Here is a 16,626-nt window from a genome sequence, read left to right on the forward strand (position 1 = left end):
GGGCCCGGCAGCCACCGTGCAGCGCCAGATCGACGAGGCTCTATCCCTTTAATTGTTGAACGCCAAACAGGGTAGCAGCAACTCCCATCTTTTAACGTCTTTTGGTCTGACGCGGCCGGGGTTTGAACCCCCGACCTCCCGGTTGTGAGACGGACGCTCTACCAACTGAGCCAACACACCGGTTTGTATATAAAGATTGACTATCAGCGCAAGCTAATAAGGTTTTACAAAGTTTAGTATCTATAGTTTATGATTGTAATTATGATTGTAATTATGAACAGAATAAATATGGTATATGAAATATAATCATCAAATTGTATTGAAAAAAAGAAAATATACTTATTGAATTTAGAAATGATGAAGTTCTAATACTTTCCAATTATCTCCATCTTTGATGATAGGACTGGAACATCATCTGTATTTGGTTCTAGTGTGAGTAATGTTGAGCAGTGGAAGTGTTCACATACACTCAGGCACCATACAGGAGGTAAGCTGCTATATATATAAAATCATGCCATTAAGCTGAGATCAAATTTGAGTACCGATATATTGTTAAATTATAGGAATTATTATTCACAATTTTGAAAACATATTTAGCAGCAATTTCTGAAGATTTTGCTCTACATAATGATTTTCTAATATAAGGCTATTGTACAGAGATAATAAATTCCAGGGGGGGGCATATCCAAAATGTCCACATTTGGTTGGTGAACAATTCAGAAAAGAAGTTAATTCATCTACTAAATTACAAATTTTTCTTGAAAATGGATATACCATCTATGAAAAATACATTACCAATGCAATTGATAAAATGTGTATGATTTATCATTCATTATTCAAATGATTGATAGTTTGTCTATCAATTTGCATGATCTTATATTCAGACTGCAGATCAAATAATAATATGAGATATATGTATAAATAGAAAAGGGACAAAACTATGAGAAAGGTAAGAAGCTGCACATTAATTTATGAAATAATATGTTAGTGACTTTTAGATTGATATTAATTAGCCCTATGATCATTGACTTAGGTCCAAGAAATTGATTGTTTGCCAGATTAGAAATGTACTAGGGATGATCAGGTTATGGCAAACAAAAATAGTATGAAGCAAATAGTAAAAGTTGACTGACTGTGACCAACACAGCCAAACAAGACTAGATGACAATGTCATACTTTCATTTTATATTGAGATTTTGTAATTGCAGTGATTTTGAAATACCTGATTTCACTTCACTCCATGTACTTGATTGATTTCTTCAGATGTCTTAGATGTTGCTTGGTCTCCCCATGATTTGTGGTTGGCTTCCTGCAGCATTGACAATACTGTTATTATCTGGAATGCAGTCAAGTTCCCAGGTAACCATGAAAACCCTGATAACGCATCGGCATGATGGCAACAATAAATGTCAAGAGCATTTTCATTTTTTCAATATGTGGTAAAAGCCTTGTGCAAGGTACATTGGCCAGGAATTCAACCCTAGATTTATCAGACTAGTTGAGCACTTGAGGCCGTTGTGCCATGGCCTCCAAAAGATAGTGAAATCCGTCCTATTATTAAAGCAGTAAATTATGTACAGTTTAATGCATGACTGATGACCCACCATTTGCTGAATGGTGTACTCAAAATGTTTCATTTTATCATAATGGGAGTGAATTTCCTATAAACCTCATCAAACTTTGAAACTAAATTTTCCATGCAGGTGATGCAGTTGCTTGTTAGACATGTGAATTTCAGTTGACAAAGATCGTATTTCAATTGTAGCTGATGGGATTCAAAGTGATTGATATTATGATTTAGCACCCAAAGAAAGGGTCACCAGTTATACATATGTCATGCTTTAAATTCCAAACAGCTTCATTAAACATCACAGTGTTATGTATAAGCAGAGTATACCCCTAACGATAAACCTATCATGAACATAACACTAAACTCAAGTAGCTGCACCAAGCAATAATTGCATGAGATAATCTTTAAAATCAAGGTCAGTTTACACAAATTAAACTTTGTGGACAAAGGAAAAGCTAGTACAATGACAATGTTCAAAGCAGATAATTATCTAAGGATGTATATTCAAGCCTTGGCATCCAAATAAATGTTTAAAGCAAAGAGAATAATGGAAAGGGTAATGCTTGAACTTCAAAAAGTTGAAAAACAAAATTAAGTGGATACTATATACAGTAAGATAGGGATGAATAGATAAGAGATAGAGGAGAGTGAAAGAGAGTTTGGAATGAACGCACGATACGAGATAAAGTATTTTAAAGATTAAGCATTTTTTTTTACAAGGAGCATGCAAATGTATCAGAAATTGCCTCTTTACCTGCATATAATTTCTTGATACTGCAGTGTGCATACTTAATGTATTTGTTTTTTAATTTTTTTTTATAGAAATGATCACAGTATTGCAAGGTCATTCTGGTTTGGTGAAGGGCGTTTCTTGGGACCCCATTGGAAAATATGTTGCATCTCAGGTAAGATTGGCCCGGCTACCTCAGAAATACATTTACATGTTTGTAATTATTCCAGAATAAAGGGTTCCCACAAGCACCCATGTTGGAGGACTAACAATAAAAAACCTGTACAACCAACTGTAATAAATTGTTTTATTGTCTAATATACAGTACAATTATATATGGCTGAATTCATAAAGGTGGCTGTAAATGGTCTAAAATTCTGGTTTATGCATAATTTTATCCTTAATTTAGCATGTATATTTAGAAAGTGTCTATTAATGACTTCACAGGACACTAAATTCATGCTTGTTACCCAAGTTTCAGCATAAAAGTTTGTATTTCACATATTTCAGCCAATTCCAAAAAGCCCATGTTATCTATGTTCATTATTGAACATAAGCATATACAGTCATTTCATTCTTACTGACAAAGAACTCAATTATCTAAAGCTTGACCTGTCCCACTACTTATATAATATTGACTGGCCTTGAGGGGAACATCAAATATATTGCCAGCAAAAGAATCATATTGGCCCGAGTCTTTAGACGAGGGCAATATGGGTCTTTTAAGGGCAATATATTTGATGTTCCCCGAAAGAAGAGCCAGTCAATATTTTTATTATCATCCAAATCAGATATCTAGAGCAAAAATCATGATAATGTGGATATTTCTTTTAAAAATAGAGTTCTATTGTGTCCTGTTGATATCGGTCTAAGCTCTGCACTTTGCCATTATGACGTACTTGCAAGCGCTCGGATCCAGCGTTATCTTTATTATGACGTATATTGTTGGTGGGCGGATCCTTATTAAGCGTATCTCTTTATACGCATCCACAAATGCCCGGATGTGAGACCAGGGAAAATACAAAGGTATATTTTGCGTCGTCTCTGCATGCAAAGTAAATACGCGCATTGAGACCGAGGAAAATACAAACAATATACCTACCCTTCCCGATATTCAGAAAATGTAGGGCAATACGCTTTTGTAAATGACCAGCTCAGATGTCTGATACGGGTGATAATAAACGTTATCTTTGAAATGTAATTCACGCCCCTGCAGAAGAGATGACCCTAATGATTTAATGAACAAGTTCATTAATATGAAAAGTATTATAATTGACCAAAGTCCAATATCTACTAGGATCAAGACACCAACATTCCAACAGGTTGAAATTTACAATAAGATTGACAGGTGGCCTGATGTAATTTACAATATTGTTGATTTGGAATGTTGATGTACAGGAGGCATGATGTTAATTACAGGAAGGTTGATTTCAGTAATGTACATCATTCCTTTCCCAGTCAGTCAACCCTTTGAACTGGCTTTTTAAATATAGTTCAATTACCTGAAGGTCAAGGTAATTTTTTCAGTAAAAAGGAGTACAAATTATTACTATCATAATATTATTTTTTGAATGGTTAGCCCCCCCCCCCCACGCACATGCACACACTCACAATACCATTCCACAGCCCCTGTTAATAGTACAAGTATCCACCATTATTCATTATTAAATTACTGATATTTAACTACTGAATTACTTGTTGATTCACAATTAAGATCGATAGCTCTGTCAGTCTTAAAAAAGCCCACCCAGTATACAAACTAATTTGATATTTTATTGAACAGTCTGATGACAAGAGTGTAAGGATTTGGAGAACATCAGACTGGAAGGAAGAAACAGCTGTATTCAAACCATTCAATGAGGTAAGAACTGCCCCTATCAAAATGTCATGTCTTTTTTTTAAACAATTTTTACATTAGATGTTAATGAAACTTGTAGTGTTATTTGTGTAAGATCTTTCTCTTAATTTCAGATCTACTTATTGTTGAAATGAACTTGACATTTAAGATGACATATCCTGTCATTTACATATGATTTTAGCCATTAGTGAGTAATCCTAAAACCCATTGCATATGAAATTAGAATAATGGTACATTTGCAATAAATTTAAACTACCATGGATATCTCGTATTTGATTGGATTATTGCATTGACGCCCAACGGCGACAATGCATTGTTCTTGTTCCATATTCCTATTCCGCAATCTTCTTCGTCTTCTGCCAAAAACCCCATTCACTTAACACATAGAGTTTGTTAACTCTGCCCAGGCCACGTCCCTCATCCAAATTCATCCAAATTTGGCAGGCATTGTCTCCAACAACCCTAGTTGTGCACCTCCTATTTCATTTTCCAAAATCACTCATGCATGACCGTGCAGGCGCCATTTTGTAAATTTCAAGTCCATTTGCATACCATTCCTAATCCCGTCCAAACTCCCGTATCCTGCATGCTACAGACTTCTAACAAATTGCAATAGATAGTCCAAGAGTTGCTCCATCATCTGCGATGCATAACCTGACCTTCAAAATGCCATCTTCATGCCCTAAATTCAAATCCGAAATAGCCTTTGTTAAAAAACGTCATATTTATTGAAATGTAAAGTCTAAAAATCGTAAAATGGCCATAACTTTCTTGTTTTTATTCATTTCAATTTCATATTGTCAAGAATTGATTACAGTACCATATCATACATGCTAGTCAGTTTTCACGCATCACTGATTTTCCGTTTTTGAAATAGCGCCCTCTAAAGTTTCAAACACGCTTACTTTTGAATGCTCATTGCGTCATGCATGGCCAAACCATAACTTTTTTTTAATTTAGGGTCATCAAGATATGCCCTTTCATGCCATTTAGAAAAATATATACCTTACCACTGACGAAATATCTGAAAAATGCTCCCGAAAATCAGCAAAATACGCAAAAATGCACTATAATGCCAGCACAACTTCAACTTGCTCTTATTTCCTTATTATTGAAGCTTATTCTTTCTAACTTGGCAGATATGAGTATTGATATATACTTCAACCATTCGTCAACCTTTGGTAACAGAAACTAACAAAGAGCTGATGTCAGCTTCAAATTATTGTGCAAAACCTTCATTTTTAATATCTTTCTTTATATGGCATTTACTTCCGGTCTATAGCTTGCGCACAAATAAAAGTGGTATCAATGTCACCGCATTGGAATACTCTTTCCATTGATACCAAATACGACATAGGTTACAACAGAAAATTTCAAGATAAGCCAATCTGAACACATGGTATACTACTCACAATGCACACCATCAACAACAGAAACGTACACAGTGTCTATAGCATCGGTTTCACGCAAAAACGAACGTATTATGCATGCACATTAATCTGATATGTTTACACTGAGTTATGAATTGTCAGGGAAATGTGTTTGCTTATTCCTATCACTCTCTCTCTGTTGAGCGGCCATATGGTCTAAAAATGACGAAATATGTTTGACTCGAGAATGTAACTTCCTATGGAAGGCAAAATCTGCCAAAATCCTGAAATAAAAACAATGCAAGGCTTCATTTTTTTATAATCTTGCCATAACTTTCGTGTTTCTATTCATTCGCATTTCATATTTTCAGGTATTTCTATATTGCTTGTTGATTGCAAAACCTAGGAAATTACATGCATCAATGCATGCACATCGTTCTGATACGATTGCAATTCTAGTTTAACCTTGTTATCATGCTAATTACCATCGATTGCAGAGTTACCATTAATTGCAAATTTTCTGCAATGGATGATAGATGTATTCATGATTCCACTGTGTTAGCTTCTGTTCCATTTCATTCATCATTTCATATATGTTTATTTCCTTTGCTAGTGTGGTGGTACAACCCATGTGCTACGTCTATGTTGGTCACCGGACGGTTTTTACCTTGTTTCGGCCCATGCGATGAACAATCGCGGGCCCACTGCTCAGATCATAGAGAGAGAGGGCTGGGAACCTACTATGGACTTTGTAGGCCATCGGAAGGCAGTCACTTGTGTGGTAAGGTCTAAGATTTCTTTTTCTTTCAGGGCCTTGTTTTATCAAGTTTTCATTGATGCCAATTTGAAGCTGCTGCTATAAGCTACTGAAAGGTGTCATCTGATTAGCTGAGAGCAAAATTTTCACATATTTCTTGCATGTTTCTGTTTATGAAGAGTTTTGTAAAAGGACCCCCAGGGGTAAATAATTCATATTTGACATACATGTATATCAGTTTGATATTTTCAAACTAATTGTATTTTGCTTTCAATGCGTTAGATGTATTGTTCTTAATATGATATGTATTATTCTTAATATTACATCTAATTTTCACGTGTCTGTTAATTGTAGGAAAGTAGAAATTCACTTATTTTTATCACGTTCCTTTTATATTTTTCTCAGCGATTTCATAACAGTATCTTCACTAAACCATCCAAGAAGAGCACCATAAAGGTAACTTTTTTACCCTTTTCATAAAAACCTCTCCCGTCCTTTCCCTCCAAAAGAGCTACATCCTAGATTTGAAGAGTGCAAGCAAAAAGAGAGATCACAAATACTTCTGTGTTATTGGCTATTTTAACATGTGAAACATGAAACTAATGTGTAATATAAGATAGTTCTCTAGAACCAATTTGTAAACAAATGAAAGAATTTTGTAAGAAACTTTTGTATTTGTGTGATCTTTGTATAATAAACGATAATGTGATATTTGTATAATAATTGATATCGTGATCTTTGTATAATACTTTTACGAATTTATTTTGTTCAGTTTTTCACTGAACAATAATGTCTAGTTGCAAAATGTCCGTAGGATTATGAAAGAGTAGTTTCATGGTTTTTGTAATTGTTCAGTTTGTGAATAATGGAGTTGTGAAAAGGTTTGATGGTTTTGAAGAGAAAATGTGTTTTTTTTTCTAATTCTTGATTACTATTTTACCTACAGGCTCATAATTACAGTATCTGTGCCATTGGTAGCAGAGATAGAGCTATCTCTATTTGGGTAAGTACATAATGCAAATTTATTCTTTTTTAGGATCAGATCACATATTTCTTAAATGTGTGTATTGATAATGCCAAATCTTGAAATATGATTGTTAATAAAAATAAAAGATTGTTGTGAAAAAGCATCTGAATGCAAAGTTTATAGAATTTTTCAAAATTTGGTTTGGGTTGTATCAAATTCACTCTCACAATATTCAAGCAGAAGTGTTGAGATATCTCATGTGCAAGAATGCAAGAACAGGTCAATAGTACATAAAGACAAGCATAACTTGCAAACAGCTTCAGGAAACACCAGGTTTCTTAACTACCAGTATATTATTACTGTTTGCATACAATTAAGTGTGTTATATGTTGTATGCCAGGATTTGAATGAAATCATTTGGAATGTAGCCAAATTTGATATCATTAAAACACAATCCCCAGGCAGTGAGGAATAATGCTTTTTAAATGATGTGCTTGGTTTTGAACCATGACCGCTCTAGCAACATGGTCATGCTGTAGTACTTTGTCAACTGCAATGCAGTGTCAAATCATATCATTAAAAGAAAAAAAAATCATGTTAATTTAATTTTATGTGTTCTTTTGTTTTCCTTTAAGATGACGTCACTAAAGCGCCCTCTTGTGGTCATCCACGATCTCTTTTCTAATTCCGTCATGGATGTGTCATGGTAAGTGTATTTAATGCCATTGTACTAATCTTACTGGTAACATGGCATTGTTGATATCATTAATTGACCTCTTGAAACATGAAGCACATGACTATTTAAGTATTCATGATATACAAACATGCCAGGCTGTGAGAAGGTATAGTAGAAATTATATCACTTATTGGAAATTTCTTGTCCTTGGATTTTTCAAGAGCTATGTCTAATCATAATTTCACCAATCTCAGATGCCTAGTTTGTTAAAAAAAACAATAATGCCATGAAACTTTACCCAGTATTAATGCACATTATTCATCTGAGGTTGGTATGGCAATAGCGCTAGTCCATCATTCTTTATTGACTTTTCAGTTCTTTGTAAGTTTATGATTCAGCTTATTGTTGTACTGACATACATTTTCATCATGACATTTGCATGGGGCCGAATTTCTCTTAAGCTTTGGAGCTACTGAAAAAAAATGTTATGTTATACCGGGATAATCTTTCCATTGAAATTATTGCCAACAATATTAATTTATGAAACATCACTCAGTTAAGCTGTTTAATCTATTTTTGTTTTTTCTGCCGTTGTCTGATTTAATATTTGGCATTTATATAGCACTTTATCAATCTATGACTGTTCAAAGCGCTTCACAATTATTATTACCCGGTCACTGGATTCATAGCATTTCAAGCAGCCTGTTAGGTGCAAACTTGCTAATCCAACCACAATGACGGATGTTTCCTACCGGTACCCAATTAGCACTTGGGTGAGAGTGGCAAAGTGTGGATTGACGCCTTGCCAAAGGGCGCTAGGCCATGGTGGGATTCGAACACATGACCCTCTGATTACAAGGCGAGAGTCAGAACCGCTACACCACCGCACTAAGACTGATAATTTAATACATCTTTGATATTTTATTGATAGGAGTCTATCTGGAGGTGATCTCCTTGCCTGTTCATGGGATGGCACTGTTTGTTACTGTCAGTTTGATATGGAGGAGATCGGACGTCAGCTCACTTTGGAGGAACGGGTAAGATACCGCAGTGTAGTTCTGTCCATGGATTCTTTATTAAAAATGCATCTCTTAAGTAAATTCCTCAGTTTTCTGTGATATGGAAAACATAAAAAGTATGACAGGATTCAGGACAGTTTCATGGAAACCCATTTCAGATGAAAAATATTCATCATGAGAAATGCAGTGAAACAAAAACTTACTGGAAAATATGCTGATTGAATCTGTTTTGTAGTGTTTAGCATGTATTTGCCTGGCTCTATCTGCATACTTCAGTGTATGTATGAAATCGAAACATCCAATATTTTCAATCTTCACAATTGCTTTATCGTATGTTTTGTATATTTTGTACATTGCAAGTCAGAATTTGACGTTTGGAGCACTAAGAGCACATGATTTGCATTTCAGAAATGGAAAACTAGGGACTTAACTGAAATTTTACCTCTTCAAATGAAAGAAAATTATATTTTCAATGATAATAGAATTTAACAAGACTTCTAAATGTGATCAATTCGTCACAGACTGACATTTTTAAGATTTTCAACTCTAGAGGCCTAGAAATATCACTTGAAAAGTAGCAGAGTGTTGGAAAGTTCCAACTGGTGCTCACCACTGCAGTGATACCTATAAACTTTGCACAGGGACTACACTTCCAACGGGCAACAAGTTCAAACTGCTTTTTTTACTTATACTTTCATTCTCACTCTCTTTATCCTGAAGAATAAGATCCATGAAGGTCTGTATGGCAAGAGGGTGTTGTCCAAGAGTCTTGCATCTAATACCATTATAGAGAACCCTGCCATGCTTCAGCTGTTACAGCAGCAAAAGGAAATGAAAGAAGAACAGGAAGCCGCCAAACAGAAGGTGGTCCATAATACACCTACCAAGAGGAATCTACCAGCTAACAGCGTCATGGAGGGACAACAGTTTGTGAGTAGTGATTCCATTCAATTTATTCATTTTTCTCTGGCACTAAGCATTTTTCTGGGGCACCATGCAAACGGCACCCTGCACCCTGAGAGAATATAGATTTCTCATATTTCTTGAATTTGCCCATTCTCCCGAAGAAGTCAAGAACATACTTGTCAAAACGTCAGTTGTGTTGGTCGTTCTGCTGCTGCTGCTGCTGCTTGTGATGGTGGTAGTGGTAGTGATGATGAGCTTCTTCTTTTAATTACCTGCCATTACAAAGCTGGAGAAAAAATAATGCCTAAAACAGAACAAGAAGTTAGAAAGTATAAATATCTTTAAAATCAAGTATATATGAGGAACTTGAACTTACCAGAAGAAAGTAGCAACAAGTATAACCAGGTCTTTGTGCGCAGACATCTAGCTAGTCATCTGTAATTCATAAGCAGTTTTATGAAACACACATCAGGGAAACGGCTGTGAAATCTCCATATAGCAAATCTGATGGTCTTGTGAAGATATTCTTTAATTGGTTTATTATACCTTTGGTATCTCCCACAGGATGTGAAGAGAAGACAAATAGAAACAAGAACAAAGGATGGAAGAAGGAGAATAACTCCAATCTTCATTGCCCCTCAGCAAGGTCCAATGTAAGTAGAATGTTAATCTTACTCTATAGTAATTCCTAGATATAGGAAAACCAATAAGATAATTTTGACAAATTATCTTGTCTCTTATATGATATGTGACATTATTTTATGAGAAATACCTGGTACAATAATTAAAAATAATAATCATGGCTTGATTTTCGTTATCATGAATGTCATAGCTTGAAGAGATTTGGGCCTGTATCAAAATAAGTTATGAGTGATTTTATTAATTTGAACTATTTAACAATCTGATAGCTGATTTCATATTTACCATAGCTCACAGAGAGCAGGATCAAAGACAAAATCAGTTACTATTGATTTGATTAGTTCTAATTATGGAAAGCCATCAGTTTTATCATGTGTATATGGAGCATTTCACCATCTCTTTGTAAACGACAAGGAGCATACTGATTTGTCAAAATATCATAATAATAAAGAATTCATATTTATCAAATTTAGAAAAAAGGGACATGCATTCCAGATGCAGCTGGTGTTGATGGCTCGCATCATGGCCCCATAAAACAAACATGTTGAACACACTTTTTATGATTGGTTGCATTGACTTCCATTTATACTCTATATTATATTGGGTTTTTTTTACGAAGTAAGAATGCCTGTTTGTAAAATTGTACTTGATTTGTATTACTTTATATTACTTTGTATTATGTTTTGAATGGAAATGAAATAAAGAATTGAATTGAATTGACCAAATGTGGATTTGATCTTAAAAATCAAGCATGCAAACAAAAGCTATGCTTTGTGTTATGGAACCCAGATGTTGCACCCTCTTTATTTCAAAGATCAAATTTGTACCACCTACCTGTTTGTTTCTCATGGGGCTGGTGGCCTGGTGCAGCCCAGTAAGGATGAGATCCTTGCTCAAAGATTTTAATTGAGAGAGATTGGAATATCTTGTTTTTGACAGGGGTCCACCCGCTCCGTTTACGACACATTCAAACTCTGCCTTCTCAATGAGTGAGAACAAAGAAGAGTCTAGCACAGCCTTCAAAGAGAACACTGACAAGGCCAAGACCATCAAACAGGAAATCCCAGAGAAAGACCAGAACCAGATAGAAAACACTGTACCAGACAAAGTACAAAAGGTACTTACCACAATGAATTACTGAATTCTGTAATTTCTGTAGTTTGTCAGTTTGTCAGTCAGTTGTAGTCAAAAGTTTCAAATCTGTTTTTTTTTGTCCCTGTAGCAGCAATAGCCCCTACCCTTTTCTCTCCCCTCCACGATTCAGTTCATCCTCAATCCTCAACCCAACTACTCTACTCTATTTCTTCAAATCTTGGGAGAGTTTCATCAACATTTCTGTCCGACAAGTTGTCAGATCTGACAAGTCTCCTTGATGTTGATTGGCTTAGAAGCACTGTTTCTATGGTAACTGTCGGATAAAACAAGACGTTGGATGAAACGTCCGACAAGTCCTTTTTTGATACGATCCCCAGGTTTTGTCCCTGTTGCAGCAGTAGCCCTTACCCTTTGCCCTCCATTTTGCACGATTCAGTTCATCCTCCATCGTCAACCCAACTACTTTCTTCCTTCAATTATAGGGCTGACATGCACTTATATTTGTGTAATTTCTTAAAGCATACCCAGGCATTGCAATTTTGGTCTGGTAACTTGCATGAGACTTTAAAGAAAATAGTCATCTAACAATGTGGTATGAACCTCTTTCAGTATGGATTTAAAGTTGAAATAGATAGGTCCATTATGCCCTCCCCCTGTACTATAGAGTTACTTGCTTAGTAATGACATATAAGGAATTGTACAATACAGTAGTAGGGGACGTAGGGTCATATCTCTCGGCAAAGTATTGTTTTTTATTTATCACCCTTAACCTAGATGTTTGATGAAACCAAAAGGAAACTATTACTGAATATTTTCAACTCTGTAATTTCAAGCTTGTATTCATTTGGCTTGAGCATGTTGTGTGGTGGTTAAGGGTGCTACTGAAATACTGTTCATGTTTACCGTACATACTTCTTTAAAGTATCAGGATCAACACAGCTTTAGCTGAGCTAAAAAAATAAACTTTTTTTCTGTTAATGTTCAAATGCTGTACAGTCAATCATGGATTGGGCTGTTATGAAATGAAGTAAGAATGAAAGACGAGGACAGAGGTATTAAAAGGTTTAATATTGTATGGTATTGCATGTTAAGGGCTCTCTTGAAATTTTCTTTTTTACTTTCTCCTCCAAGCCACCATCTGCTCTAGACTCAAGGTTTACAGAGAGAGCCAAAACCCCAACAACAACTCCTGTAACTGCCAGGTAATATTTTTCATCCACTTCTTTCAGTAAACTTAATAGAGTTAAATTCAACAATCAAAACACTGAAAATTTTGTCAAAATCTAATGACAAATAACAAAGTGAATTGAATTTCAAAGTTCAGCAATATTTTGTGAAAACAGTTATGTGCATGTCATCATGAATATTCATTAGGTGGGCTTGTCCCCATTTTCCTTTTTCATATGTTCTTACATGCAGTCATAAATATTTCAATTGTTCATACATGTGGGCATAGTATATCTCCCTTGTAATAACACAAGTTGCAGCAATGAATATCTAATGTATTGTCTCATTTGTCAGTTTAATTCTTTTAATTCTTGGAGGACAAAATTTGAATAAGCATAATTTCATTTAATATAATATCAAAGAACAAGTGGGGATAAGACATCGGTTTGCTCACTGAATATTCATGAAGGCATGCATAGAACTGTTTCACCAAAATAATGCAAATCTTCAAAATGGCATAGCTTCGCTATTCCTATTTTCATCAAATTTTTGTTGTTTTGTTTGTCTTTTTGTTTTGTTTTTGTTTGTGATTGTTTTTTTGTTCAAATCACATTAGTTTCAGCCTGGAGAACCCCTTTAAGGGAATATATACATTGAGCAAATTTCCACTAAATATCGACTATAAATATTCTGCTGACTATTACTGTGCATTGATATAAAGTAATTCTAAACAAATTCATATCTCCCAGAGTCCTAATACTAAATTTATCTTTAGTTGTTTTCTATCTATTTTGAATAAGTTCTCTATGAAGAACTCAGTGGGATGTCATATGAGGTCCTTAATCCGGTAAATATTCTCATTGTTATTTCCTACATTTCTCGATGGACAGAACTGATGCTGCCTCAGGCTTCTCGAAAGAGACGCCCTTCACAACGCCAGTAACCGTTCATGTTCCACGAAGGAAGGAACCGGAACCAACACCGACTTCCAGTGTGACCCCCATTACTGCCCCACCAGTAGCAGCAGCAGCAGCATCGGCTTCCACCCCACCAGTAATAGTCAAGAGAAGCAGGGGAAGGCCTCCTGGATCCGGAAGAGCTGCTGCTCAGGCTGCTGCCGCTGCATCTGCTGCTGCTGCAGCCGCTGCTGCAGCAAGGGCCACGCCTCCTGGTCCACAGGTGAGAGATGGATGGAGGTTGGGGTGATGAAATTATTCTATTGAGGGGATGACTGCAATAATGCACGTTGTGGTGATGATGAAGATGATGATGAAGATGGATGATGATGATGATGATGATGATGATGATGATGATGATGATGATGATGATGATGATGATGATGATGATGATGATGATGATGATGATGATGATGATGATGATGATGATGATGATGATGATGATGATGATGATGATGATGATGATGATGATGATGATGATGGTGATGATGGTGATGATGATGGAGAAGATGATGATAATGACAATGTACTTGATAATTAGTATTTGAGTGGTGGTGGTGATGATGATAATGATTCTGATGATCATGATGAGTAGAATGATTGGTCATGAAGACAATGATGATGATAATGGTGATGACAATGATGAGGAGGTAGAGGTTAAACAATGAAATTAAAGAAAATGAGCAACATGAAATTATCCAGAATTAGGATTATACTAACACAGAATGAATGAACCAGTCCATTATGCCAGTCATGCTTCTTTTATATTCTTTCCCTTAGTTGTAGCTAATTGTCATCAATTTTACGGAACATATCTGCTGTCAACCAATCAAATGCAAGTATTATGGTAGCTTGTCACATTTGTCACTGAAAATCACTGTTAATGAAACACTTTTTTCTGTTGGGACAGGGTGTTACAGAGAGAGACACTGCACGATTACCCAGACGAGGTCTACAGCTTCCTACACCATCGGTCAACAAGACCATCAGTACTCAGGTGACCGGCAAGCAAGCCGCTGGAGAGGGAAAGGTCACTATAGAGGTGGATAATGAGGTCAATGCTGGTAGTGAGTACAAACATTCCTCATCTCTTTGCTAAGGATGCTGATATTTGTGATTAAAAATGATGATACACTGATTTATGAAATGCAATTGGATTCAATTCAGTGGATTCTCATTACGGTGCGCCAGCTATCGGTTGCAGCGGACAGGCCCAAATTCGCAATGCCTCATCTATTGCGCACTGAATTATTTCTGTGGTTACGCACCCTAGTGCATGCATGCGATTATGCTGCACTGGCCGACACAGCTAGCTCAGCCAGCTTGCATGAATTATGCTGTTTACCAGGGTCCAGGAGGTGACTGGAGAGAAATTTGCTGCATATTTCTTTACGAATTTTAGACCGTTCTCAATGAATTTTTCCTTCCAGTTTTGCAATTTTCATTTTTGAAGCCTCACACTAGCACTGTGTGCTGCCTGCGCACGATGATGACCCAGAAATTAGAAATTGGCCTGTCCGTTGCAACCGATAGACGGCGCACCGTATTGTGAAAAATCTACCTAATTGTTATAAATTGATGTTGTACCTTTGACCAATCCATCATCATTTTAATGTATACTTCGCGAAATTCGAAGTTGTGTTTAAGTATATGTAAAATAAAAGCTTAGCTTGAAGTCCAATGATTTGAATTAGATTGGAGCATCATCTTACATTCCAATCTAATAAAAGTGTATTGACCTGTTGGGTCTAGTATCATACTATCAGGATATTTTATCCCAAGATTCAATGCAAGAATAACTATTCTTACTGGGATTTCAAGACCATTGAATACGTGTTACTTTTTTAGAATGTTTTTAGAACTTTTTTAGTCTGTTAGCTTAGAACTGAAAATTCAGAATCTAGAATACATGTAGTTATAGGGATATTAATTATTTTATGAATTTTTTTTGTTTGTCCGTGTGTTTAGGATTGACCATTCAGAAGCTGCGGTGTATTAAATCAGGTCAGACTGTTTGGGAGACTATCCTCACCAGTAAAGCCCTGTCATTGGTTGCCAATAGGTTAGTCACACATTATTTTTTTGAAAGAGAGACAGAAGTATTTACCTTTTTAATACAGACATAATAACATCTTCATTTGCCATTATTATATTTTTATTAATACACATATACTGGTTTAGGGGACCTGGGCTCTATTTATTTTGATGGTTGATTTTGGTTAATTCTGCCTTCCAATAAAATACACAAAGCATCTATTGATTGGTATCTTACATGACATAACCAGTTACAACACTTGAAAGTATCTGAAATAAATGTTATGTGGAATATATAATTCTTCCTATGATTTAGTTGAACATATATGCATTATACAATACAGGAGACTGCCATGGTAAAAATAATGTGGTAATTTACCCCTATTGATTTGTTTCCTTGTGTCTTTAACATTCATTTATGGCTATATTCTTGTTTGAGATTAATTCCACATTTAGGGATGAAAAAAACAACAAGATTTAAATCTTCATTGTGAATCTTAGCTACTTTGTATATCACATTCAAAAAATTATTATTATAAAATACAAAAGCGTTATTTGAAAATCTTCTTTTACTTGCATGATATTAAACTGAAGGTTTGCATTCTGATATTCAAGACGGTTCCTCTTTTGGAAGATAATGATCACTTTTCACAGAAAATAAATTCAAATGTAGAAAGTTGATGACCATCAAGAAAGCTGTGACAGTTCAAATTGGCAATATCAAATATCTAATCATGAATTTTATTAAGCAGCAATATCTTATTGGCTTAGCAAATGTGCTGATGATACAAAAATATTTGAAAGATTTTTGTTAATGTTTATAACTGGGGGAAAACAATTAGTTGCATGCAATCAGAAATAAATGTTAAGTATTAAATATTT

At 35.4% G+C, this 16,626-nt stretch overlaps 1 protein-coding gene across 1 annotated transcript in view; it reads left to right on the top strand.

The window, feature by feature from the left end:
- LOC121408785 (protein HIRA-like) overlaps positions 1 to 16,626 on the top strand; it is a 41,972-nt gene that overhangs the window by 17,747 nt on the left and 7,599 nt on the right. The window contains exons 5-20 of the mRNA XM_041600418.1: positions 402 to 487; positions 1,264 to 1,359; positions 2,393 to 2,475; positions 4,084 to 4,161; positions 6,142 to 6,309; positions 6,691 to 6,741; positions 7,232 to 7,288; positions 7,888 to 7,958; positions 8,860 to 8,965; positions 9,668 to 9,877; positions 10,418 to 10,506; positions 11,432 to 11,609; positions 12,719 to 12,789; positions 13,645 to 13,933; positions 14,621 to 14,777; positions 15,679 to 15,772. Of these exons, the coding sequence (XP_041456352.1) occupies positions 402 to 487; positions 1,264 to 1,359; positions 2,393 to 2,475; positions 4,084 to 4,161; positions 6,142 to 6,309; positions 6,691 to 6,741; positions 7,232 to 7,288; positions 7,888 to 7,958; positions 8,860 to 8,965; positions 9,668 to 9,877; positions 10,418 to 10,506; positions 11,432 to 11,609; positions 12,719 to 12,789; positions 13,645 to 13,933; positions 14,621 to 14,777; positions 15,679 to 15,772 (1,884 nt within the window). The remainder of the gene's footprint in view (positions 1 to 401; positions 488 to 1,263; positions 1,360 to 2,392; positions 2,476 to 4,083; positions 4,162 to 6,141; positions 6,310 to 6,690; positions 6,742 to 7,231; positions 7,289 to 7,887; positions 7,959 to 8,859; positions 8,966 to 9,667; positions 9,878 to 10,417; positions 10,507 to 11,431; positions 11,610 to 12,718; positions 12,790 to 13,644; positions 13,934 to 14,620; positions 14,778 to 15,678; positions 15,773 to 16,626) is intronic.

This window comes from Lytechinus variegatus, chromosome 2 (assembly GCF_018143015.1).
Source record: "Lytechinus variegatus isolate NC3 chromosome 2, Lvar_3.0, whole genome shotgun sequence".
Classification (NCBI taxonomy): Eukaryota; Metazoa; Echinodermata; class Echinoidea; order Temnopleuroida; family Toxopneustidae; genus Lytechinus; species Lytechinus variegatus.